Below are 25,956 nucleotides of genomic sequence, written 5' to 3' on the forward strand. Positions count from 1 at the left end.
TTTACAGCAGCAGCAGCCAGCAGCTGCTCATCACCAGACACAACATCATAAACCTGTATGCGTATGATATATATTGTATCTACAACTGTATCTATAAGGAGGTCAGGCCACTTGATCTCCAGATCCAGGAGGGGTGAATTGGTCAGGAGGGGGCGGTACAGTTATTAGGACAATATACTGCACAGTCAGGGACTCCTGTGGGTATGATATCCTGAGGATTATCATGTTTTTTGATAACAGTTATTTTTTGTGAAATAAGAGCTGCTGTCAGGCATTGTTCAAAAATAATACAATGAAAGAGCTTGATGAGGGGAAATTAATTGTCAGTTTGTCTCACAGTTTAACATTTTTGGCTGTTGCTTACATCAATTTATAAGGAGGTGTATAATAGGGAAAAATGTTGTCTTTCTATGGAGTTGCATAGCTGCCAAGTGATCCATGTGTTTTGCCTTTGTCCCATACTACAGTTTGTATGTATGGGCAACACTATGCAAAACATCCTTTACCTACAGAGTGTGAAACGTTAATTACACTAGGAGTAAATTGTGAGAGGTAAACCATGCATCTTAATTAAGTTTCCATTTCATTAGACAAAATGCAAGATAGCCTTAAATAAAGCGGTGCTCTTTTTTTTTCTTGGTGCTGTGACACAGTGTGTATGGGCGCATGTCCATGCATTGTGTGTGAAAGTGTGAAAGAATAGGTGTGATTGTGTGAAAAAAGGGGTACATATCTGTGCATGATTAAATATTATGTTTATATATTTGTTCTAGAGTCCCTTAACTGTGGCACATTTGCTCATTTACATAACACCAATCCAAACAATCAGATCACTGTAGTTCGACAATGATGGTACAATGCTTAACCTAATAAGTCAAGGGTATTGATTTTCAGCAAGCCTGTGGAATGAGGTGAAACGATATACAGCATCTTGTGTGGGCTGTGAAACTGAGTGTTAAGGTCTTGTGGCATCAAATTGGAAGCCCTTGCTTGGTGGTTGTCTCTAGGGCTTTCTGACCATCTGGAAAAATTGGGCAGTAATGATGTAACACAAGTGCTTTGTTCGATGTAATACTGAAACCCATCACTGTGGCCCTCAATTATGTATTTCTTTTCCATTATTACAGCAGTAGGTGTTGCAGTGTATTCTATTTTTAATTTGAAGGGGAACTGAAAACATAAACTCAAAACTTGGCTCTTAGTGTGGTTGCCAGATTTCCCTCAAACCTCCTGCCAGCTCAGAACAATGTGGATTTTCCAAACAATTTGTCCTCAGTTGAAGAATTATTGCACCTGGAGTTTACAGGATGCATGCAGTTGTTACAATAAAAATCTTACCTGCAATAGCATGTGTACGGCCTTATTTAAACATTTAAAGGCGTTCAGGTTATGTATTGCTGCTTGGATGCTTCCACCAAGCAAAATGAAGTGCATTTTCTGTATGGAGGCTTACAATTTATTCCATCTGTTACTTGCATTGAGGATTGAGGACGTTTGAGTGATTTTTGCATATCCACAAATGAGAAAGTCACACTTACTCACTGTATGCATTTGGTAATAGCTGGATGTTTTTGCTTTTCTCTCCTTCCAGGTTTTATCCATACTTGCGGAGGCACTTTAAAAGGGAGGAATGGGACGATAGAAAGCCCTGGGTTTCCATATGGATATCCCAATGGAGCGAACTGTACCTGGGTGATTGTTGCTGAGGAGGGAAACAGGATTCATATAGTTTTTCAATCTTTCGCTGTGGAGGAGGAATATGACTTTTTATCTTTGTATGATGGGCATCCACACCCGGCTAACTTCAGGACAAGGTAAGAAAGCTCCTTGTAGCCATACACTTTGAAAGCTCTGTTTGAAGGCCGGCAGGCAGGGACAGAGATATGTGAGGAGGGAAGCCTTCAATGATAACTCCTGACAGAAAGTTAATCTTTAATGTACACATGACAAAGGCTGCTTATACTTTTGATGGAGTTGTCCAGTCAGCAGTAGTATGTGAGGATTGTAGTGTGTCTCTGACTTGGGATTGTGCAGGACTGAACTGCACATATAAAAATGTAGAAAATTCTCATTTGAATTTGCTCTGTTTTCAAAATGAACCAACTTGCAAAGATGGTTCTTTAACATCAAGCGTAAATGGACTTTAAATTAAACATATCTACAAAAAAATCTCATGTCATGTGTAGATGCTAAAGAGAACAAACACATCAACGGAAAAGCACACACACACAAACACACACACACACACACACACACACACACACACACACACACACACACACACACACACACACACACACACACACACACACACACACACACACACACACACACACACACACACACACACACTAATGACTTTAATAGAATTATCTTAAGAGATTATTGTCCCACCTTGTGTTTTCTTTTACAATAGATTCACATACAGTCAAGCAATGTTCAATAATTGCATATATATAGAAAATGAATACTTATATTGAGATGACATTGTATGATTTTGAAATATTGTAGGCTAATGCTGGCATTTTCTCAGAGCACATCATTCTTGAGGGTGTTTGAGGGACTTACACCGTTTAAGATGTTTTTTAAACTTAACATACTATCACCAACATGAGATCAATCAAACATTACAAAATGGTTTAACTGTGAAGGCTCTAAGCCAATCATCACTGACTTTCTCTTGAAAGAAAAGCAAAAAATTCTAAATATTCTTTTATTTGGCCATAAAAAGAATATTAAGAGAGTACCCAAAAGTGCCTCATTCTTAGTGCTCTATTTCCTGCTTTCACAAATGAACCACGCTTTGAAATAACATAATGTGTTTGGATTTCAAAGGAAAAAGCCACAACGGTTTCACATTTTCCTTGTCAAACCAAATTGCTCAAAATAAACCCACTCTTTATAGATGAGTGTGCTGTGTATTATGAGAAGATTATCTCTCGTCTGAGCTGATAGAGGAGTGTGGATACACACATCAGCTTTTGGACCTGTCAAAAGCACTTTTAAAAAAAAAAGATATCTTAGTGTCTGATTATCCACTTGTATTCACAAGCATGCTCCATCAGAGGTGAAAGTGAGGTACAGCATTTCTCTGTGAAACACTCAAAAATACAGTGACAAAATGATTTCTCTTAGCCCATTTCTGTGACTCAGCTTCATTGAAAGAGGGTTGAGGTCACATGCCAATACAGTGGAGGATGTATACCAAAGAGTGGCAATGAAGGAGAATAATTCAAGAGCTGAATCATTGTTGATACTTTAGCTACTGAATCACTAGATATTTAAAAGCCTGTTGTTGCATAATGTTGTTTTCATGATTCTGCTTTTGAAAGGTCTGTCACTGGTTGAGACTGTCACATATTGATTTCACTGGTACCAGAACTCTTGCGCTTAAAAAAGCTTCAAAATAATTTAGCAGATTCAAGCTTGTGGCCAATTAAATAGCAAATTTATGACATTTTTATGACTTTGTACTTTCCAGACGCTTGAAGCCTTGGCAGTCTTATCTTTTTCTCTGTTGTTATACTAGTGAAATCACTCCTGGACAATTAAGGTGAAACAAGCCCAAACCCTCAGTTTATGCACAACATATGGGCTCACCCTGTGGTGGTATAAACAGAGGGCATTTTAATGCCAGTAATTTGAGTTTGAGTCAAACAAAATGGCACAACATCAGTAAGTTATCGCAGACATCACATGCTGTCAATCTTGCTCTATATGCTGAAATAGTTATTGGTTGTTAAATATAACAGTTTGTTGTTACAGTGCCAGACTTTTTACATCAGTGCCATGTAATAACTTTACAATTCAGTAACACTATCAAACTCAGTACAATTGAGATAAATCAGCTCATCTTTAATTTGTGAAACAGAATCTCATTTTACAGCCTAATTATTTTCAGCCTCAGAATTGATCTACAGTTTTACAAATGTTGGAAAATGATAGGCATGTGTGGTAAGACAACCCACCCTTTTAATAAACTATTTACCTCATTCACTCCCCCCATATAATGAAATATGAATGAATGAATAAAAGCCAAAATTCCTATTATATTGGAATCCACACTTGAACAAACATGCAAATTCTCATCAGTGAAAGAGCAATGACACATCCAAGATGACACCAGGTGTGAAAGAGTAGAGCTTAGTCCTCCAGTTTTACCTGTATGGATAACTTTAGTAAGTAAGCTTGTTTAATCATTTCCTACATGTTGCTCATGAGTCTTCAATTAGCATACACTATTTAAAAGTATTATGCTAATGTGCTCTTAGTAACAGGTCTGGTTGAATTTGAAAAGCTGAGTGCAATATTATATTATCCATAGCAACATGAATCACAGCATAGCAGCAATAAAGTGGAAACTTTGAGTTGGCCTTTAAATGTATTTTTAATGATGCTTGCACTCCATCAAGGTATCTAATTCAGCACCCGTCTTTATAAGTTCAGGGCCTCATGTGTTTTTCATGCTAAATGGTACAGAAACAACATTAATGTTATTGCGTAGACACCTGTGCTTTTCCTGCCGGATGAATCAAGATAATCTGCTGTGAAAAGTTTGGTTCCTGTTGAGACTTTGTCAAATAGGAGATGCATTGAGGATTACTTGTTTGATTTGTTTGACTCATTAATATAGTTTTATTATTCCATGTCTGTTGCCAGTCTTAATTGTGCAAACACATGAACACATATGCAGTTAATTGTACGATATACTCAGTATTCGTATTTGTGCATTAAACAGTGTCAACAAATGCTAGCCTCGTAGAGGTATTAATTGTACAGCTATTGTATCTGGATTGAAAAGACAGTAATTATGTTGTTTTGATGTTCCGTATTTGTTGGCAGAAATACAACAGTGTTGGTCATACTGTCAGTCGTGAAGTCAGAAGTGTGCTCTTCCTCTAATTATCTCAGTAAAGCAACCTCAATTCAGTCCTTGCAGTAAAGTGACAATTGGATGTTTAGTCTAAATTGCAGCTGTGGTAAAATATATAATTGATTCCATTATTTTAATCTCAGAATAAGTAGTAAAATGTAAAGTAATAATTAACTGCAGCTACAATGGTGTTTGGGCATTTTGAGATTTTCAGACGTATACCATCATTTTGTCTTTTAGTTAATTTAAGGAGCAATGCATATTGATGTATCCCTGGTCACCCCTTGTCAATGCCATCTATCAACTGCTCTTATGCCTCTAACCAACCCAAGTCTGTTTTATTTATTTAATTATTTTTTATCTCTAATTGGTGTTTGTCTATGGTTTCACATTTATTTTCAATGTTTTTGTTACTAAACTTTGATGTTCTACTTTGATTCTGCCCATTAGAACATTACACTTTGGAAATTAAAAGGTTTTTCTTGGGATCCATGTTCAGTTGTGATGGTATAAAAATGGAGAGAGCTTTCGGAGGCTTATATCAAATTCATACAGCGAGATTCGAATTGGATTTCCAAGTGTCAGATTTGCCCCTGATTCCATCTTTGTACTGTATTACAGAAAAGATGGATTAGTAAATGACTGTGTTAGACCTGCTAATTCTTGCTCTCTAGTATTATTGTGCCAGATGTTTGAGAATATGAGTGGCTGTTGTGTAATCACAGACACATCTCTCCCATAATCCTAGTAAGACACAAAAAAAGGCATTGCTTACCTTGATTTGGAGTGTTGGGGTTTGACATTCACCCAAACTGCAAGAAGCGCTTGCAGCTAAACATCTATCCTGTTCTTTATGCGAAACTGATCCACTGTCAAAGCATATGAGACATATGCAACTCAAAGGCTGAACTAGACTCTGCATGCCAAAACTTGACTCACATCTACATTAAATAACATGACTTCACCCCAAAGCAGCTTATTGAAACTAGAACATTAATTTAGACATTTTCTCTAAATGAAACAATATTTTATAAGATCCTGTTGGAATGTTTTACATAAACTTCGATTATTTCGTTTTGATATTTAAATTGATCACAGTTGGGTGATGTTCAAAGAGTCCATATCACAGTATTAATAGGAATATTTTTCTGATAAACCATGGCACGGAAAAAGTGTGAAAAATCACATATATAAAAAATCAATTCACTGAATTGTCTTCCACTGCTATGCATTAAAATAGTAAATGGACTGCATTTATATAGTGCCCAGGGGCGGACTGGCAATCTTGACATTCTGGAAAGATCCACCGAACGGCCAACGGCCTGCCTGGTTCATCAACCAAAAAGTCAGATAAAGCCACACTAACAGCCAACAGCAGGGGGCGCTAATACGACATTGGCCAAGTGTTAAAAAAAAAAACATACAAAGAAGAGTGAATCATTAGTTGCAGTAATAATGGCAAGCAGAAAACGTAAGGGGGAAGGTGGATGGGAAAAGTTAAAAGAAAAGAAAAGAAAGCTAAGTCTCACGAGACTGATGCATCAAAATGTAAAAAGCAAGTTTTAAAGTTTTTTGGCAGCAGCAGCAGTAATGTAGTCCTAGACGTCGGCCATAACACTGAATCGCCAAGCAAGTGGAAGTTGAACCTGATGAGCATCCACAGGTTGGTCATGATGAGGGACAGGCAACAGAGGTACTGCTAAGTAACAGGCACACAGGGACACAACACAGTAGACTACATTTATTCAGGTTGCCCCCTTTCTCAGGCAAAGACACAGTCAGCTTTTATCAACTGGGTTTGCATAATATGATGATGAAATATACCATGCCGTTTAGTGCTGTCAAAATTAAGCTGTTAAACCTAGCTGTCAAGCTAATATGAAAAAATAAATGAACGCGTTAAAAATGAATCGCAGGGTGTCTGCGCTTTCATCTCCTTGTTAAAGCCAGCTCACTTTCTGCAGGTAAATAGAAGACCGTGGTGTTGAATGAAACTGGAAAACCTAAAGCATATTGGTAGCCTGTTAATCTTGACATGCTAGCGAGTGGGGAAAGGGGCTAAATAAAGCTCCACGTTTAACCAAAAGTTTGGTGCGTTCAAATCTCACTGTCTTCCATCTGAGTGCTATTTGTTTCTCTGTCATTAGTCACTGGATAGTAATTAATCACAGCAGAATTGTACAAGTAATTAGTTAATTGTTTTATCATTTGACACATTTAATATGAAACAAAAGTGTAATATGGAATTAAATGATTAAATAAGATAAACCATGCTAATTCTTTTACACAAAGTAACACATATATTGTGGATAGGATCAATAATATAGCCTAATATAACTAATCTTTTCATTCATTTGTTTATTTTATAATATTGTGAGGAGATATCAGGACAACCCTGTAAGTGACTGTTAGTACAGGGCCATGTGGTGGGCCTAGGGAGAAAGTCCAGGGCCGTTTTTTAGTCCATGTCCATCCCTGATAGCGCCTTCCTAGTCTTACAACCACTCAAAGCGCTTTTACATGCCACAGCCACCCATTCACACACATTCATACGCTGATGGCAGGCTGCCATGCAAGGTGTCTGCTCATCAGAAGGAGCTAATCTTTCACACACCGATGGCACAGCCTTTGGGAGCAATTTAGAGTTCAGTATCTTGCGCAAGTCAACTTCGACTTATGGACTGGAGGAGGTGGGAATGAAACCCACTCTACCTCCTAAACCACAGTAGTAGTAGAGGGTGGAGCATTTCAACTTAGATACAAATACAATTATTAATTTGGACAATATAATTATGTGAAGTAATAATAGTTTGTTTGTATCATAACAATATGATTTCAGTGAATGGAAAGAAATAACAACGTTTAACCATATCTATATATTATTATGTGGTAAGGCGTTGGCATATCTTACTTTGGCCTAATGTGTATGGGTGTCATGTTTAGTAACCATGTAAAAGATTTTTTTTCTGCTGTCCCGGTTAAAATCAATAGTAGATGTGGTAAGCTACTGCCAGTGACCATCAATAAAAGCAATATAATGTATATAAAGTGTAACCTCAGACTAATAGCACATTTCATTTGTTTCAGCATCTTAGTATTGCCTAGTCTCCATGTTTTTTCCTTACCTGCCCTAAAGAAACTGATTGAGATGTGCAAAGAAAGCCCTGTGGTAGTACAGTGTGTAATACTGTGTTAACTATATATATATTTTTTTCTGTTAAATGTTTCTTTTATGTAAAGCACATTGAGTTGCCACTGTGTATGAAATGCGCTATATAAATAAAACTGCCTTGCCTTGCCTATATACAGTATATATTTCAGTCAGTAGGACTGTATGCAATGTGGGGCTTTGGCTAAAATAAAGTATACGTAAAGTATGCATTTTTTCTTATTCAATTCAGTAAGGATCAACAGAGACTGACTTTCCACTCACATCACATTGAGGTGGTTGTTTACAAAGATGTTGGTTCAAGCATCTGCGATAGTTCAAAGCTGCAGTATTATGTAATGAGAGAAAACACAACAAAGCTGATGTGAGGGAGGTGGCTCTGCAGAGTCAATGATTTGTAGTCTATGATCATTACATATTAACTAATTTTTTATAGTCAATGTAGGGAAATGCATGTAAACGTTCATGTTCATTCTCATAGGAACTGTTCAATGTAATAAAATCCTTGAAGCCACTTTCAATTTAAACACTGCATATGCAATAGGCAATTGCTTCACTGAATTAAAAGTAATGGAGCTGTTTAGTGTTCAGTCATCTTCACCAAATGTGCAAATTCATATGTATTAGTCCTAAGGTCTTTGACTATCCAGTCAGTAGCAGTAAAACTGACATGTTTCATGTATGTGGTAACTTGTGATTGTAAATTATATGTTTTAGTTGAAAAGTGTTGAAATATAATAGTTTATGTGGATGTAAATCTCTGAAATCATTACGTAGTTTCCCAGACATTTTACATCTTCTAAGGTTTTACATCTATTGTACATCTGTTGAATCAGGTTTAAATGTTCTCTGGTTTGTAGTTCTTGAGATTTATTGCTCTTATCAGTATTGGAGGGTGCTAGACCGCATAAATATTAGGGATTTGAGTCATATTTACTGTTTTTAAACAAATGTATAGGAGTTGTGAACACATTACCCTCTAATAGCTGCTGCAAATCAGCTTGTGTCAAATATAGTGTTAAAAATTTGCAGAGCAAGAAAGCAGAGATGATATTTTGCTTTTTGAATGCACATGGAAGTAATCCTGCCATTCAGAGAGAAGGAAGAAAAGCACCACTAATTCTGGCTACGAGACAAAAGAAAATGGCTCAAATGTTGATGGGTTTTTCCTGATCCAGCCCAAACCTCTAAATAGCAACATTGTTCTTTGTGTTTTTGTCACACTTTTGTTTTTCCAAGTGGTGGATTTCTTCACAATGTGGGACTATGTTGTGCGGTGCCAGAAAATAATAATTCCATGACAGATTCCTAACCTTGCCTCTAGGGCCCAAAAATGTACGGAAGTACATAGAGCGCCTGCTCTTACACAAGTAATTCTCTCCAAAACAAAAAAGTCACTAAGAAGAAGGTAAAAACAAGCCTTCGCACCTTGTGTTGTCTTTTAAACTTTTTGTTTAACTTTGTCAAGACAGATGCAGCACAAACTTTCCAACCCCTCTACCCAAGCAGCTTGTTCTGCTCATTTCCATATGGCAACACCTGTAGTTGTTTCATTTTCTGTTTTTCCCTGTTTTTCCTTCCTCCCTCTGAATATAGTTTCACTCGCTCAGGTGTAACTTCAGCAGGAATAAATATGAGGCTGAACATCATGACAGACAATCCTTTTCTCTGCTTTTCTTTCCCTCTTCCAGGGTAATTATAAATAGAAAACTTTGATAGAGATTAAAGAGGCCTTTCATTTATTAATGCTATTAATTAATTAAGACAGAAATTCAAAAGGGAACACGACAAAAGCGACAATGAATTTTTAACATGAAAAAGAATCGACATCCCCGTGATGGACCTGATTAGTGTGTCTCCCCATTGATCTATGTATTCTCTTTGCTCTGTGAAGTCAGTGCTGCACTTATATTACATTCAATCCCTCGTGCCTGAGAATGTCTGATTGGAGCACTCATTATTGTACTGAAATTATATGCTGAGGATAGTAGAAGAGAGGAGGAGAGTTAGGTTAATAAAGCCTTTTATTCCGGTATTGCCACGCACAAGTAATGACCTCATTTAGGTGATCTTTTTTCTGCTGTGATTAAACAATTACTATGACAAGCACATACTGAATGCTGCGTTGATAACAGCTTAGTTTTTGATTTGTTGCTTGGCCATAGAGTCACGTTTTCCTGCTGCAGCTTATGGATAAGCCCTTCCTCTCTTGAGACCCTCAACTAAAACTTCCACAGTCCTAAGACTAAAGTGACAGCTGTAACAGTACTTCTACAAAGTGTTTTCAACTGTAAAATAAATTATAATAAGTTATTGGTTACCTAACATTTGCAAGTACTTGAAGCGTGAAGTGTATTCTGAAATTTAATGTGCTAGGAATTAAAATGTTAGTTTTTGTAATTCTCATGTAAGTTCATCTGTGGTTGCTTTACTTTGCAACTATGGCCCTTAACACTTGCCAACTGGCCAACTAGATAGTGTGTGTCCTTGGTAAACATTAGCATAAAATAATATAATAGTTCCAGTGTGGCTTAGCTCTGTAGAGAAAGAAACTCTTTGTTTGAATGTAATACTTGTACTGTATAGTGTTGGTCACTTCCCATAATCAAAAGAGGCCAGAGTGTCAGGTAACCCGGAAATTGTAAAGGTCTCCCCACTATACATAACATTAAGTGTTAATGTCGGTAGAACTTTAAAAAAAAATGTGCCTGGAGGCAAAACTGTAATTTAAAATGTCTACGTGTGCAATTAAAATCTTAACATGACATGTTTGCCTTGCTGTTCTGAGCTGAATAGAATGAAACATATCTGTTCAGCTCAATCCAATTTTTTCTAATAGTTGTCTGTAATTAGTTGGTGGCTATAAAACTCATCATTCTTGGTCAAAGACTTCCCAAGTGTGAATAACAGAATCCTGTAGGGAGATTACCAAGAAACATAATGTCGAGGTCAGATGGAGGTGGGTGTATTGCAGAGGTCTACATCCAGTGGGTGGGATTTTGTTTATCTGGTTTCTTCTTGAAAGACTTCAGTTACGGAGGCCAACTTGTGATGAATATTGAAAGCTTGACAACAGCTGAAACAAAATGGTTGGGGAAACACAAAGCTGAATGCAGCAGCACTCTATTAAGAGTTGTATTGTCAGAACAAAGGTTTTACAGTCATGTAACATCTCATGTTGCCTCTTGTCTTTGTTTCTGTTTCAGTTGACAAAACCATTCTTATCCTATAGGTATATTGTAAGTTTGTTAATGGTGAGACTGGTGGAAATGTGCCAATTCCCACTTGCTTCCAGTCTTACATGTTCTGCATGAAGTTCACAATTCTGACAGTTTTTAGCTTTTATCCTCTTAACTATCAAAAATATGAAATTCTTTGTTCCTGTCTATTTGTGAGGCTGTTACTGTGTGATACACAGAGTTTCAGGTGGTAGAGCGTAAATCTGTGACTCCTAAAATCTGTGTTTTTGTGTATTGCCTCTCTCTTGTTCCTGGAACTTGAACAGTCCACGTCATACAACAAGTGGTGCCAGTGGTGTCGAGTAGCTGCAGTATGTCTACAATGTCTATTCTTTCACAGAGGACACAGTGCATAGGCCATCAAATCCCATATTACAGAAATATATTTGTTGCATAGAATTTGCCACAAGTAATCCAAGTAGAGTGGCTTCTTTTGTTAGAGGTGTAAAGGATAAGAATTACATAATACAGCATTTTGCATCTAATAGAATTAAAAATTGCAACCTGTCATTTTGTTACCACCAGTCTTCAGTCTATGTAGTTGTGAGGGAAGTCTTACATTTTGCTAACTATCAGACTCATTATGACTCATATATGTGATTTAAAAAAACTAAAATCACTTTCCAAAATAACAAAGTAGCACAAGATATTTGTTAAATAAAAACTGGATTCATGGGTGTGCAAGGCTTTGCCTGTCCTCTCCACTTCACCCAAATGTACCAGAACCACAATGCAGATGGCATAAATGGTGGAGAAGAGGAGGATTAATGACCCTTTTGTCTTCACATCTGTGAACAGATTAGTTTAGTCGAAATGATCCCAGTTTTGTTGTCTGCATTTGACACCCTGCCTATTATCAACTTGCAGAGGCATGATATTGCAGAAAACCACAATGTGATACTGTTTAAAGCTAAATATTAGTATAAGATATTACATTTCCATTTGCATTTCAAGAAATGACGTCTGTTTCATTCTTCACTCTTATTAGACTGAGAAGAACTAAGAATGAATTAATTGATCGGATGATTTGACCTTTATTACTGCAGTTATTAAAACGAAATGTCGGTGTCTGGGGCTGCTGTAATAAGTAAGGACACGTCAGTGCAAAATAAGTCTATTAATCATTCCTTGCTGTTTTTCCCTTTCTGTTGAGGAGAGGGCCCGCAGGAAGGCTGTTATTTGCCTCAGTAAGTAACAGGCTTTATTTTACTCTGCTTCAAACTGGAAACTAAAGGAAAGTGATTCACTAATTGTTGCTCACTAGGTAAGATCAGGATAACACTTAAATTCTATTCCCTCTCTCTGTCTGTTTTTGTTCTTCCTTCTTTTCTCCCAAGAGACACTAAGAGGTTAAGAGCAGTTCAGCAACAAGGAGAGGTGGGCAGAGACAAACAAAGAAATACAAAGAGGCAAAGCGAACGATGAACCAGCAAGACAGAAAAAGGAATAGTATGAATAACAGAAACCTTTTGCAATGAGAAAGAGAGAAAAATGAAACAGAGCTAGTGCGACACAGAGGGAAAGACAGATGGAGGCAGAGAGACAGTGAGTCAGACAAATAGAGGTACATCATCCCCGTCTCTCTCTCCTCTCCCTCTTCGGCACGCCGCTACTGTGACACACTAATCAGATGGTGGGAATGTCTGACAGCTACCTTCAGGGCTGATGTAGTGTGTTCAGGTGGAAGGAAAGGCTGCATCTGTCCAGGCAATCATCAGTACACTGTGCCTAGGCACGCGCAGTCATTTTGATCCATAAAGGGGGGGCACCATTGCTGTCCAGACACCCGGCATCTCTAGGCCCATTGTGACATTTTTGGTTGACCAGGTGAGGTCCAAAACAGATGCAAGACAACTGGTTTCTATTTGACTCACATTTCTGTAATTCCCATGCGCATGGCTGCACAAGTTTAATTTAGTGGAGTTTTTTTGTAAAGCACTGACCAAATCTACAAAAGTTCCCGTTTCACTCGTGACTTAAGGACATCATAATTACTGTTTGCTCTGGAATTAACTATGAATTAAATGCGAGTGTTTGTCAGATTGCCAGATGTTTTAATACTCAAGCATCTTTGAAAGGTTAAAAATGTGATATGTACATATCCTTATATTAAAGTTCTCTGTCCTGTTGCATGCTCATCTTGACTGTAATGCCTGAAATGCTGTACTTTTACTTTCCTCAGTTAAAATGAAAGTTCCCTAGTGAGCTTGGCCTACCTCCCAAAGATTAGGGGGTTAATCCGCTATTTAAAGTGGCTTCTTTGTGGAATTTCAAATGTATGTGTGATTTAGTTTGCAGACTTACAACTGGTAACTGAGTCACAGGCTTCTTGTGTCTAAGGAGATAGCAGCCCCATAGTGTTTATTTGTTAATGACATTTTCCAACCATTCACCTGATGCTCCCGTTGCCAAAGCAACAGGCAGCAGTGAACGCCAGATGATGAGGATCTTTTTGTCTGCTTTGTTAGAGACATACCTAGGACACAATATGCTTCATTTGTTTTAGATAAACACAAATAATTCCAATGCCATTAATGTCAATCTGCTCTTTTTTTGTATAAAAGATGAATGTCCTTATCTTTCCAAATGCCTTAGTCAACCTGAGAGAACATACAAGATTATTTCAGAATGAGTATTTCCCTGGCAGTCTCACATTTTCATGCCTATGTAAAACATGGTTCTTGTTCAGGATTTGTTTTCAGATGTAAAGTACTCCTACATAACCTTGACCATTTATGACCTGTCTGAATCAGAAAAGGGGCCTGGAGTAGAGAATTTTGACCAACTCTGCCTGGATCATCACCTCTTAATCCTTCTCACTGACAGCCTCAGAAAGGATGTCTTCTCCTTATGTACACTAACCCCATGACATCCTCATTCCCTTGCTGTTTTGTGCCATGATGACAACAACAGTGTAATCTAAGAAGGGATTTAGTCTGTTAGACTTGGAATGTGGTTCTGAGGTTCAGTTTGTCAGGGCTAAGCTTTTTCTACAGTATTTTATCCACCTTGCTTGTTGTCATGGGAAAATTGCCTTTTTATTCCGCATAACTAGATGGAAGAATGAGAATAAAGAAAATATAAAGGCTTTAGCTCATCAGGCCTATACAGTATCTTCATATTATGCTGTATATGCTGCCATAACACTGCTTCTGTTTTCTCTACTGTCCTTGTCTCCCTGTATCACATGTTGCCATAGCAGCACATCTCTTCCCCTTTTTCGTTTATTCTGTCATGATAGTCAATGCTGCAACATAATATAAAAAGATAGCCTAACTTTTTGGTTTAAAAGATCAAATAATTCAGTGTTCATTTGCCCCACTTCTTTAACCACTGTAAGACAGGGCTTTTTAGTTTCATTGTGTAATTGCATTGCACTCATCCTGGTGGGTGCTATCAACCTCTGTCCGAACATGTACTTTGCAGCCACTGATTGCTCTGTTCCTTTCTGTTCTGCTCAGCCAATGATTAGTTGCCCTATGGATCCCCAGATTTGGGGTAAGGAGGGCAATTCTAAAGACTGCTCAGCTTGATATCAAACTGTGATTCATTGAAAATGTATAACTCCCGCATAGACATAGCATTGCAGACCTCTAACCCTTTTTCTCCTGTCGGAATGGCGTTTTTCCTGTGATGAACAAGCCCGTTTCCACTTATTAATTTTACTAAAATAGCTTGCAAATTAAGTAGAATGCTTGTGCGTGATAAAACTTCTAACAAGGCCAAATTATAGGATCTTTCCTCATATATGTATCCAAAACTGCACCATGTGGTAATTGACTTTTAGCTGTTTCTTCGCATGCTGTGCACTACCTGCGACAAGGGGTAATTATTTACTGCAAGGACTCGCACAGTTCACAGTGCTGTAATTGGAAACTCTATTGAAGCTGTAAATACAGCATCCTTTTCTCTGCTGTCACAGGGGGAAGTTCTGTTTCTCTACATTTGGCCTACTACAGTCTACAGACATTATCCCCCTTATTGTCAAGCAGAGGTTCAGTCACACAAAGAGAGCACAAAAGTAGCAATAGAAAATAATAAGAGAAAACAAAATGGCAATAGAGAAGGAGACATTATGTTTCGTGCACAAGCTCTGTTTGATGCTACACAGCCTGGCTTACAGCAGTGGAAGGTCGATAGAACATCAGCAAATGCCGCAGAGGAATGGTCAGCAACACATCTTGTTTACGACGTCGTGAAAGTAAATGGATTTGTTTGGATCTACACCTAATTTGAAATGCTGTAATGAAGCAGTCTGTTACTATGCAGCTGCCAGCCCTCAAACACCATCCTACAATAGGGGAGGTTCTCACTTGGGTTTTGATTGTATTGTACCCAGTATATTATTGGTGGACAAATTGCATCACAATTCTCAGAGCAGTTCGGTTTTATTAGACACAAAATGCTACAGCGCACAATTCTACCGATGGGTTGAGGTCTTTGAACAGTCATTATTTAAAATGATAGTTCATGGGTGTACGATTCTAGTGCATTGTTGCATTTTAGTGCACACATCTTTCAACCAGAATTTGTAAATTTATGGTCAGCCACTTCGTCTGGTGGCCTATCTAATTTCAGTATTAAAAAAAAGACAGATGTTAAACAGACCCAGGTACAGTAGTGTTGTGCTTTCTGCCTCACAGGTTTGCTACAGTTTTGGGTAGAAAAACCTAAATGGTGGTAAAGGGAACAATGACATCTGATGCTTGAAGATGACTGCTTTTGAACTTCTGTCATGTGGAAGCTAAAGAGTACAAATGTAATAACCTAGTATTTATGACTGTCATGACATAGCTAATTTAAACATTTCCTTTCATGTAAGCTGACACTAGGACATCACAGTGTACTTTTTATTGTTTTTACTATATAAAATGTGAAGATATAAATGAAATCTTCCATTCTGTACTGAGGTCTTCTTTTCTTTTCTGCAGGTTAACAGGATTTACCATCCCTCCGCCTGTTACCAGTTCTGGCTCCATTTTTTCACTGAGGCTTACCAGTGACTTTGCAGTAAGCGCTCATGGATTTAAGGCAGCTTATGAAGGTAAGGAAAAACATTCATTTTTTTGCTCATTATCTTCTTTTGTTATTAGAAGTGGCCACTTGTATTACATATAAAACTAGGGTGGTATTCATGGCTATGGTGAGGACAGCTCTTTAGAAACTGGGTCAACATTTAGAAAAACAACATGTCAGCCAGGGGAAGTAGATTTGCTGTTGTTCTTAAGAGAGGAGTGTATGATCACGTTTACGCCACCTGATTTCCTGTAGGACCTCCACTGTTGAGTTATGGAAACGTTAGGTACCTCGATTAGGCAAATTAATCTCATATTTTCCAAATCAACATCCCTCCCCCCAAAGTCCTGAACCTTTTCTGCGACTCCAAAGGTGCATCTGAAATTGCATGGCAGATGGCGATGGGAATTAGTTTAACTAATGGATGTTCTGAGTTGTCAGTGTTGAAGCAGAGCTGAATGCAGCAGGGAGCTATCTAAACATGAACTATCCTTTTGTGACCATCTCACTCACCCCTCACCTCATCTGCTCCTTCATCTGAACCATATCACTCATTCATCTCTACCTCTCTTTCTTTTTCCAGTTATTTCAGTATATTGTCTGTGTTCTGTCTTAAGCCTTCCTTTCCTTTCCTATTAATTTAATTTCCCCTCCATTCTCCCTCCTACCCATGTGCTTCTTTGGCTTGTCTCCTCCTCTCCTCCTCTCTGCTCCCAATATCCTTCGGGTTATTTCTTCACTGTATGCTCTGTTCCCTGACCTTCTCCTGCACTAACAGGTTGACCCCATCTTCTTGCCTCACTCCTCCTCACTCCCAAGATGCCCTTTTCCATCCAGTTTTACCCCCTCCTCATCTCCCCACCTGCCCTAGACCCGGCCAGTCCAGGACCTCTCCCCTCTCCATCTGCCCATATCTCCATCTCTCTCTCTCTCTCTCTCTCTCTCTCTCTCTCTCTCTCTCTCTCTCTCTCTCTCTCTCTCTCGCTCTCTCTCTCGCTCTCTCTCTCTCTCTCTCTCTTTCTCGCTCTCTCTTTCTCTCGCTCCTGTCTCAGTCTACCTCTCCCTCACTCTTCAGTGGGTGGCTTGGTTGAATTAGATCCCGTTCTTCTGCCTCCATATTTTGCCTGCGTAATCTTCAACAGAATTTCATGCTGATTTGGTTGTTAATCACATTTGTTACATGAGGCACATATATTTTCCATTACTCAACACTGAAGGATAATAAGGACAGTTGAAAATATTTTGCCCAATGGGGACAATAGGGGATATTATATCAGGGAAATATGTAAAGAGGGAGAAAACTGAAAGTTTCCTTTTGGGGCCAATCAGTTAGGTTGTTGTCCTATAACTTTAAAAAGTGTGGGAGTTGTATATATTACGGAATGCAGCCAAATACTGTGTGTGGTAGTCTAATACTGAGACGTAGCATAACCCGCTGCTCGGTTTCTCATGACTATCATTCATTCTTTAATGGCCTAGTGTTACAGCACAGTAAACAGAACACATAAATATTTAAACATCTAATATTATCTAATAGTGTGATTACTTACTCAAACCTCTACAGGCAGCTCCCCTGAAATCCTTGTTATGATGGTGCTATCAATTTAAAAATGGTACTATGGTACTACCAACATATTTTTGTGTGTTGTAAACAATGTGAGTTTATCATTTATTTTTGGATAGTGCAATTCAATAAGAGAAGCTATGTGCTATACTGACCTTGATATCGGACCTACTGTGGTTTAACTGTAACACTGCAATCACCATAATCATAAACATCATCATTATCACAATCATCATGACCTGAATTTACAGTAAAGCTCAATGACATGACTGCCATCATACATTACCATTTTTTCCCACTGATTCAGAGGCCCTTGTGACTGATGCATATAAGACATAAACATTCAGTGTACTCATTCATAATGTATTTATTTACAAACCGTAGTAACTCACTGTCACTGCTGTACAACTTCCTTGTTGTGCTGATATGCTTAACATGAATATGTATGTGCTGCTCACTCTTATGACAAAAAATATGTGATGCTCGTAGACTGTCTGAGATGATTGAATCACGACTGCAATTAACTGGATTTGAATCTGTGTGCATACGGAGGACACAGTGAAGGACACAGCCAGAGGGAATCTAATTTCTTTACGGCCTGTCAATCTTTCATTGAATATGTTGCAATGCAAACCAGCCCAGTCTTTCTGTGAATTTGACCACTGATTGGTGCTTTCTTTCCTGTAGTCTAAGCATTCTGTCAGTGTAATACTGCAACTTAAACACTTATGCATGTCCAGAAAGGGTCAAGTTGTATTTATAAAAGAGGGTAGATATGGGAGCTTTTCCACAGCATAGCCAAACAATGTCCAGTACTGAAGCTTGAAGGGACAGAGATAGGCTGCAGTCATTCACTGCACATGTACCAAGCTGGGAATAATGCTATCTGCTTGCCCTTTGTTGAAGGTTGCATATTTTCAACTAAAACATTGCCGTGACTATCTAAAACCTGCCTCTATGCCATTTCAACCTGCCCTTTATGTGGAAAAGTATTTTAAAGACAGCTGACCCATAAAGCATATTTTCTCCCCAAATCATTTCATTTGTCCATCTGTGGCACTGCAAAGTGTCCACTGAGTTGGAAAAGTATGTGTGCATGCGTGCATGTATGAGCATGTTGTTTACCAGCTGATTTGCCTTGTGATCCTACATGGGTTGAGTCAATTCTCCTTGCATGAAAATCCAGCTCAGTAGCCAGCCAAGCAGCCAGCTAGGAAGCCAGACAGGCAGTCTGCACAGGCGGCTCCTGTGGGGAAAGTGTGCTGCTTGTATGCTCACAAACACTGCCACTCAAACCTCCATCTTCTTCAAAGGGATACACAGTCATTAGATATACAGGCGAAATAAATAGCTCAGCCCCTGAGAAATCTCGCACCCAACTACCTCATTTACTAGTTTACATAACGCACTCGTTACCAGTGCAATGAGGAGTAATGCAAGTCTGCCTGACATCCACTCTCTGTGAGTATGAACTGGAAGTAAAAATGGTAGGGGACTGGTTGTTATGATGACAAAATCCCATTACTATTTTCCTTTCACTTTTCACCTTCTTTATAATCAAATGTTGGATTACCAGGCCTTAGTTTATAGATTTTTGCTCTTTTAGTGTCTTTAACATATATTTGTCAAGTTATAAAACAGCATTAGAGAGATTTCATTGGCTTAAAAGAACTCTGCTGCATCATATTAATGTTGTAGTTTTTGGTTGTCTCTGGCATCACAAAAATCATCACTGTGCATTATGATGTTAAGCATCATATGCACTGTATGACTGGGTAATGCATTGTGAGGTTAAATTATTATTAGCATTGTTTGCATTCATTTTGCCACCTTAAAGTGAAGTGTATCCAGGTTTAACACCAGCATCAGCCCCTGGTATTTAGGAGCAGCTGTTTTCCCAAGGTTCAGTTACATCAACAGTTTATTTTGGGTCCTCCCAATAGTTACACTTGTTAGCTGAGGGCTAACGCTGTATCTAAAACACTTGATATCTTTAGTGGGTTCTTCAAACCCTTTAAAAGTCAAGCTCCTGATTCAATGGTAAGTGTGGGCTGTTATTTAAAGTAATTCTTTGTTTCACTGTTTCACATTCAGATATGCAGCTAGTCTGCAATTTAGGCTCATAGTTTTATACTGCCTGCAATGAGAGGCCTTATCCAAATCAACTCCTTCAAATATCTGCAACACATCCTGCAAATTAATTCAAGGGCCACGTCTGCCTGAGACATTAGTTATGACTTTCCATACACCAAAGGGCATTGAGTCAGTGCTGGTATAATTACAGTAGGGATGCATTACTTTTTAATTAGTGACCTGGGGTAAGTTTCTCAAAACATTTGCTTGCGAGAGCAAGTCTTTTGTTTCCCTATATGGTCCTCTCATGAACCATGATTATAGCAATAAATGGCTGATAGTTAGCGTGAGTCTTTTAAAATCTAATGGTGTGCTTTTTTCTCTCTTGGAGAAGATGGAGGTCACACCAGTGAATCTATTAATACATCATATATATGTGCATTCACTTAAAATCTGTACAATATGCTGCACAATTTGTATTGTGATGGGAAGGAAACTTTAGTTTTTGGAGCATGAGCCTTCAATGCATCTTACCTTTGCTTAAAAAATCTGTGGTATGGTGTCATCCTGGAAAATGATTTATGTCATCACATTTTTATTTGCCTGAGTACAATCTGTCCGATGTCCCAGCAACATCTGGCAGCTGATATTAGATCAGGGGCAAGCGAAGGTTCACAGAGTACAGGTTGCTTTTTTGGGTATGATGTGTAACACTTAACAGTCTAAAAAACTTCTATCTTTTGAATTTACCCCTTAGTCACATCTAAGTCACAGCAGGCTATCAAACACACTTGTGAGCAGAAGCATGTTTCGGGTAGAAAAAATGACAGAGAATGAATTGTGTATGGAAAAACAATTCAAAATGCATAAATTCAGTTATTCTTGCAAACATTAACTGAAGAGATGTTAACATTGGTTTTACAAACCACTTAATAGAAACAATGTTATCTATCTGTCAATTTTGTATTTTTAACAATTACACAGTGAAAAGTCTTGCACTACACTTCTGTGTCACATTTGTGCCACGGCAGCACAGGAAAAAGGCAGTAATCTTGGCAAATAAGAGTGTTCACTCATGTACACTTTGCAATCTTCTGCTGGGTTTTCAACTGCAAGGTCTCATATTCAACATACTGTTTATTTTCCTTTTTTGGTTCCCTGCAGCATTATAAACAAGAACTTATGGCCATTGGCCTCTGCAGTAACTGGATTTCAACAATAAGCTCATCTACACATTATTTTGGTTGCATGGCCCACAATTGACTATTTTTGTCCAGTTTGTCTTCATCAGCATGATTTTCTGCTGCAGCAGGCAGATGTAGCAAAAACGTTCTTATAAACCGACTGTACACTACCTGCACAGCACCAATCAGCACACATGGTTAGCAACTGGCTGATGAACACAGAGGAGACATTTTTTCCCAAAAGGTGTTGTAGTGCAAAACTAAACTAAAAAAACTATAACTAAAAGGAGAGTGAATACAAAAATGTGTACATTGACTAGGTGGCCAGAAATGTAACTGCAAACGTATGGTAATGTGAGGAAAACTACAAAAATATGACTTTAACGTTGGCTATCTTTCAGTTACTATCACAAGGAATGAGTACAGGATTGATGTTGGTGGTCAAACATGTAAATCTTCCAGATGTTCATTATAAATATCACAGAGTTTAAGTTATCAGCTTCTCTCAAGCTAGGCTAATGAACAGGTGTGTGAATCCAGTTTCTGAATGATCTACAGTGGAGAGGATACAGCTGCAGTTACCATAAGTGAAGCAAGAATGACAGAGAGTGAGTGCAGAGTTTGGGAATGACCACTGGATTTAATGAGAATGAGTCCAGTGTATGTGGCCTTTCCACTAACCCTGTGATAAATGAAAATTACACCTGTAACTGTGAGAGCTAAACTCAAAAAAGATGGTGACAGATGTGATTTTAAAATGCTCCATGAGACATGGAAATTAAAAATTCATGACAGAAATGAAACATTTAACTGATGAAAAGTGAAATTTCCTCAGTTAAAAAACGTTTTCATTAGACTAAGATAAAAATGAAATCAGAAACAGGTGCTAAAATGAACATTGGATAATGTAATGTGTGATAATGTGTGTTTCTGCTGCCCCCGAAGTGACCAAAAATGGAGATGTTCTAATCAATTTATTTCCTAAAATCAATTCATATTTTTATATTCCTATAATAGCTGAAATTGGACGGTTAGCTTTAAGTAGGCCAACAGAAACATTTTTAAACACTTGTAATTGTCCTTGTTTTGTAACCTAAGAGATTGATACATCAAATATATAAGAGATGAGTGGTACATTAGCTGCAATCTGTCCAAATGGCATGGGCAGTACAGTATGTTATGTATTAGTTCTGCAATACCTGACCTTTTCCATCACATCACTGGCATAGTCCTCTACCTACAAGTCATCCAAGAACTGCTTGGCAGCCTGGTTTAGCAGCTGATCAAGATTTTCCTTTTCCACTTAGCTGCTGAGTGTTAAATAGCTAAAGCACACTGTGCCTTTGGTATTTTCCAATTACCATCACCATCCTTGTATACTTAACATCCAATCAAAGACTGTTGGTGTGATGGAAGGATTTGGGAGACACAGTTTTTAGTCGTGGGGTGTTCTGAATCACATCTGTTTGCACACAGCACTGCCCCTGGACAGATGATTTTGGGTCTTCTACAGATATTTTTTGATGCAAATGTTTTTAACTCAGCAGTATGCTAAATTATAATCTAACGGTCTCTGCATCAAACTGTAGGGTTGTTGTGGCGAGTTTGTTGATATTTAGATTGCCTTTGATGTGCTTAGTCACACTTTGTTGAACTCCCCGAATTTGATTTTTCAAACAAATACATTTAAATTTCGCAGCCTCTCTTTAACTCCCATGGAGATACATTTGATGTTTTTTGCCAGGGATCATGCTGTGCCATGTAGAGATGCATACATTTGTTGCAGCCCGCAGTAGCTGTACTGTATAAGCACAGTGAAGCATGGCTTTAAAAAATATCATAAAACATTCATGGACCTTTGGTTATTTTTTCATGTATGTAAAGATATTTTTTTTTTAATTGTTTTTAACCAGAGATTTATAGGGACTAAAATGGTTGTGAATAGAATATTAAACCTTTCATTGGCTTCATAGAATAAAGTGATCTTAAACAATGTGGCATAGATAATTTGTCCATAAGCTCAGACATGTCACATAAATGTCTGCTATGGTTACACTTCACCACACATAAGTAATTGTTAACCCGTTTGCCAATGAAAAATTATATATTAATGCAATGTTAAGAAGACTGCTGCTCCATCTCATCCCTGACCACTGTATTGAACAGATGTAAATTGTGGCAGGCATCAGTAGGTGCCTGGCATTGTCTTCATCATCCCATCATTGGCACCTCTCTCACGAAACATCAGTCAAATAGGTTAGTCTTTTTTTTTTGGGGGGGGGGGCTTTGTTTTAATATAGTTTTATTATAGCAAAAAAGAACCTCAGCCACTATCATCCTAATCGTCATCATCCTAATCCTACCTGTAGGATTAGTGTGCAATCAAGTTTATATTGTTCTTTGTTATCTAATATTATATTTGTGGTTAGATTCAAATGTTAGGTTAATATGGTCACTATATGCAGTATTATGTTTGTTTAGGTTGTCTTAATTGCACCTGTGTTAGTCAACACTTTCTGTAATTGATTAAAAAAGAAATTGCACATGCTCTGAGGCCGCCTTTCCTCCCGCTTTATTCCCAAAGCAGTCTGTTGGCATTTAATTTTACTCATAAACATAAACAGCTGGCTGTTGATGCTGATTATTTATATTGCATTCATCAGAGATCATACATATGAGGAATTTGTATGTGAGCATCTGTAGTGTGAAGTGGATTAGTAATTGGATTTCAAAAAATGATTCCTAGAAATTAACATTTGAAAACACGACTTCAGAGATGTGTCTGTCAATTAAATCTCTCTCTCTCTCTCTCTCTCTCTCTCTCTCTCTCTCTCTCTCTCTCTCTCTCTCTCTCTCTCTCTCTCTTCGTATCTGTCAATCCGTTAATCCATAGATCCATCTAACACATCTAACACTCAGTTTATGTTAGTTGTAAAATAGCTTCTTGTTTCCTAGCTTGGAATAATTAGTCAAAAACAGATGGCACATATTAAAAACAATCATTTAACTTGACTGCATGATCAGTCACAAGCTGTAGGACGGAAGGAAGTTTTACATTTCCTATCAGCAGGACAAGTCTGGATATGATCAGACTAATTGGTTTCTATTGATCATTACCCACAAATCCAGTTATGCAGTATTTATTATTATAAAGCTTACTCAAGTGTGTCTTGAAAAATGTAAATATGTTTTTACTGCTGAAATTAAGAGAGTGTGTCTATCTGTGATGATTTATGTTGTTTTGAGTCAAGTGTGGATTTTTTGTTTTTACTGGAATTGACTGGATGACGGATCATGACGATGCACTATTTTAGGAGAATCGTTGGTGAAATGCTACCACTTTGTTTCTAAATTATGCATCATTAATACAACTTAAGACAAACATTTACTGTACATTTAAAAAAACTAAATATAATCTCTTTAGAAAGACTATTTGCTGGACAAATAAGAGGTTTTACAAGTCAAACTCCCTTGTTCAGGTTGCTTGCATGTTCTAAATCCTCAGGGCAATGATGGGAAAGGTCTGATTTGCTTAAGTGTTTTGATGTAGCTTCTATCGTAAATAGCCAAAGGACCTGAGACCATTAGTCTGCATTGTTACTTACATAGGTGTTTAGACCCGGTTTATGTTTAGTAACATAAACTGGGTCAGACTAAATTCTACCTTCAAGCTGAATAGTCAGCACTTACATTTAAGTGCAGATGCAAAAGAAATGGATGATGTATTATTGTCCTGTACTGTAGCTTGATATAAAAACCTTGCTGTTACATCTTGGGCAGGATCATTTTGATTGAAATTGAGTTATGATGGTGAAATGGAGGAAATAAATATACTGGAAGATGTGATGAATGTGTTCAGCCAAAATAATGCTGGATTGAACAGCCCTGCTGGCCTGTTTACTTCAATTTACAGTAGATCTTAATGAAAAACTCCTTCAATACTTTGCCAAGGAGTACATTGATCATAAGCGCTTAAAGGGAACCTATTATGCTTTTCCTTATTTTCCATCATATATATAATGTTACAATGTTGGATATTAATATTAAACATGGCCAAAGTTTCAAATAATGACATACATGTAAATGTATGTAGAAGTAATCCCTGTTACCAAGAAGCACCAGCTTCAAACTGCTCTGAACACTCAGTTTTTAACAGTTTTTTCTACTGTAATCTGCTCCTCACATTGCGCCGCAGTTCACTGCTCCGCTCCACTAACATTATGGCATTTTTCCATTGTTTTGGGGGTAGTCATGCTGAGCCCTGACTTGAGTTGAGCTGGCATACTGTGATTGTTTTTCCATTACACAGAATGGCAAAGTAAAATAAGTTCAATCAGGACAGACAAGTGAATGAAACAAAAAGAGTTATATATTATACAGATGATATTGTTGATTAGGTATTGTCAAAAGTCTTTGGTGCTTGGACTCTACAGGGAGATTTTGAATCAAGTGACTTGAGCAGTCCTGAGCAGCAGTAAGATAGACCACCCCCATGGAGTCCAGACACTAGTGATAATGGTGGCTGATGACTTCTGCTGAGACTGATTGGGCTGATGAAGTTGATGAAGAGATGCACTGATGAATCTGCAAAGAGTGGGCAGTGATGGGGAGGTGGTGGGTCGTTCAAAACAGCTTCAAGAAAGCACTAAAGCAGAGACGGGGAAAAAAATATTTAAGAAGACAGCTGCAATATGATAGGCTAACAATGAAGGTGTGTCACTGTGCTATTGTTTAGATGTGACCAGGTGATGTGAACAGCTGATGTCTTAATTAATGCCCCCAGAAATGACAGCAAGGAAATTAAGAGTGAGCTGTGTGATCAGAATGACAGAGGGTTG

The 25,956-nt window shown here is 38.0% G+C and overlaps 1 protein-coding gene across 1 annotated transcript in view; it reads left to right on the forward strand.

Moving 5' to 3' along the window:
- LOC133984078 (CUB and sushi domain-containing protein 3-like) overlaps positions 1–25,956 on the forward strand; it is a 212,287-nt gene that overhangs the window by 13,131 nt on the left and 173,200 nt on the right. Inside the window, exons 2-3 of the mRNA XM_062423328.1 lie at positions 1,592–1,814; positions 16,213–16,325. Coding sequence (XP_062279312.1) covers positions 1,592–1,814; positions 16,213–16,325 — 336 coding nt within the window. The remainder of the gene's footprint in view (positions 1–1,591; positions 1,815–16,212; positions 16,326–25,956) is intronic.

This window comes from Scomber scombrus, chromosome 7 (genome assembly GCF_963691925.1).
Source record: "Scomber scombrus chromosome 7, fScoSco1.1, whole genome shotgun sequence".
NCBI classification, from domain to species: Eukaryota; Metazoa; Chordata; class Actinopteri; order Scombriformes; family Scombridae; genus Scomber; species Scomber scombrus.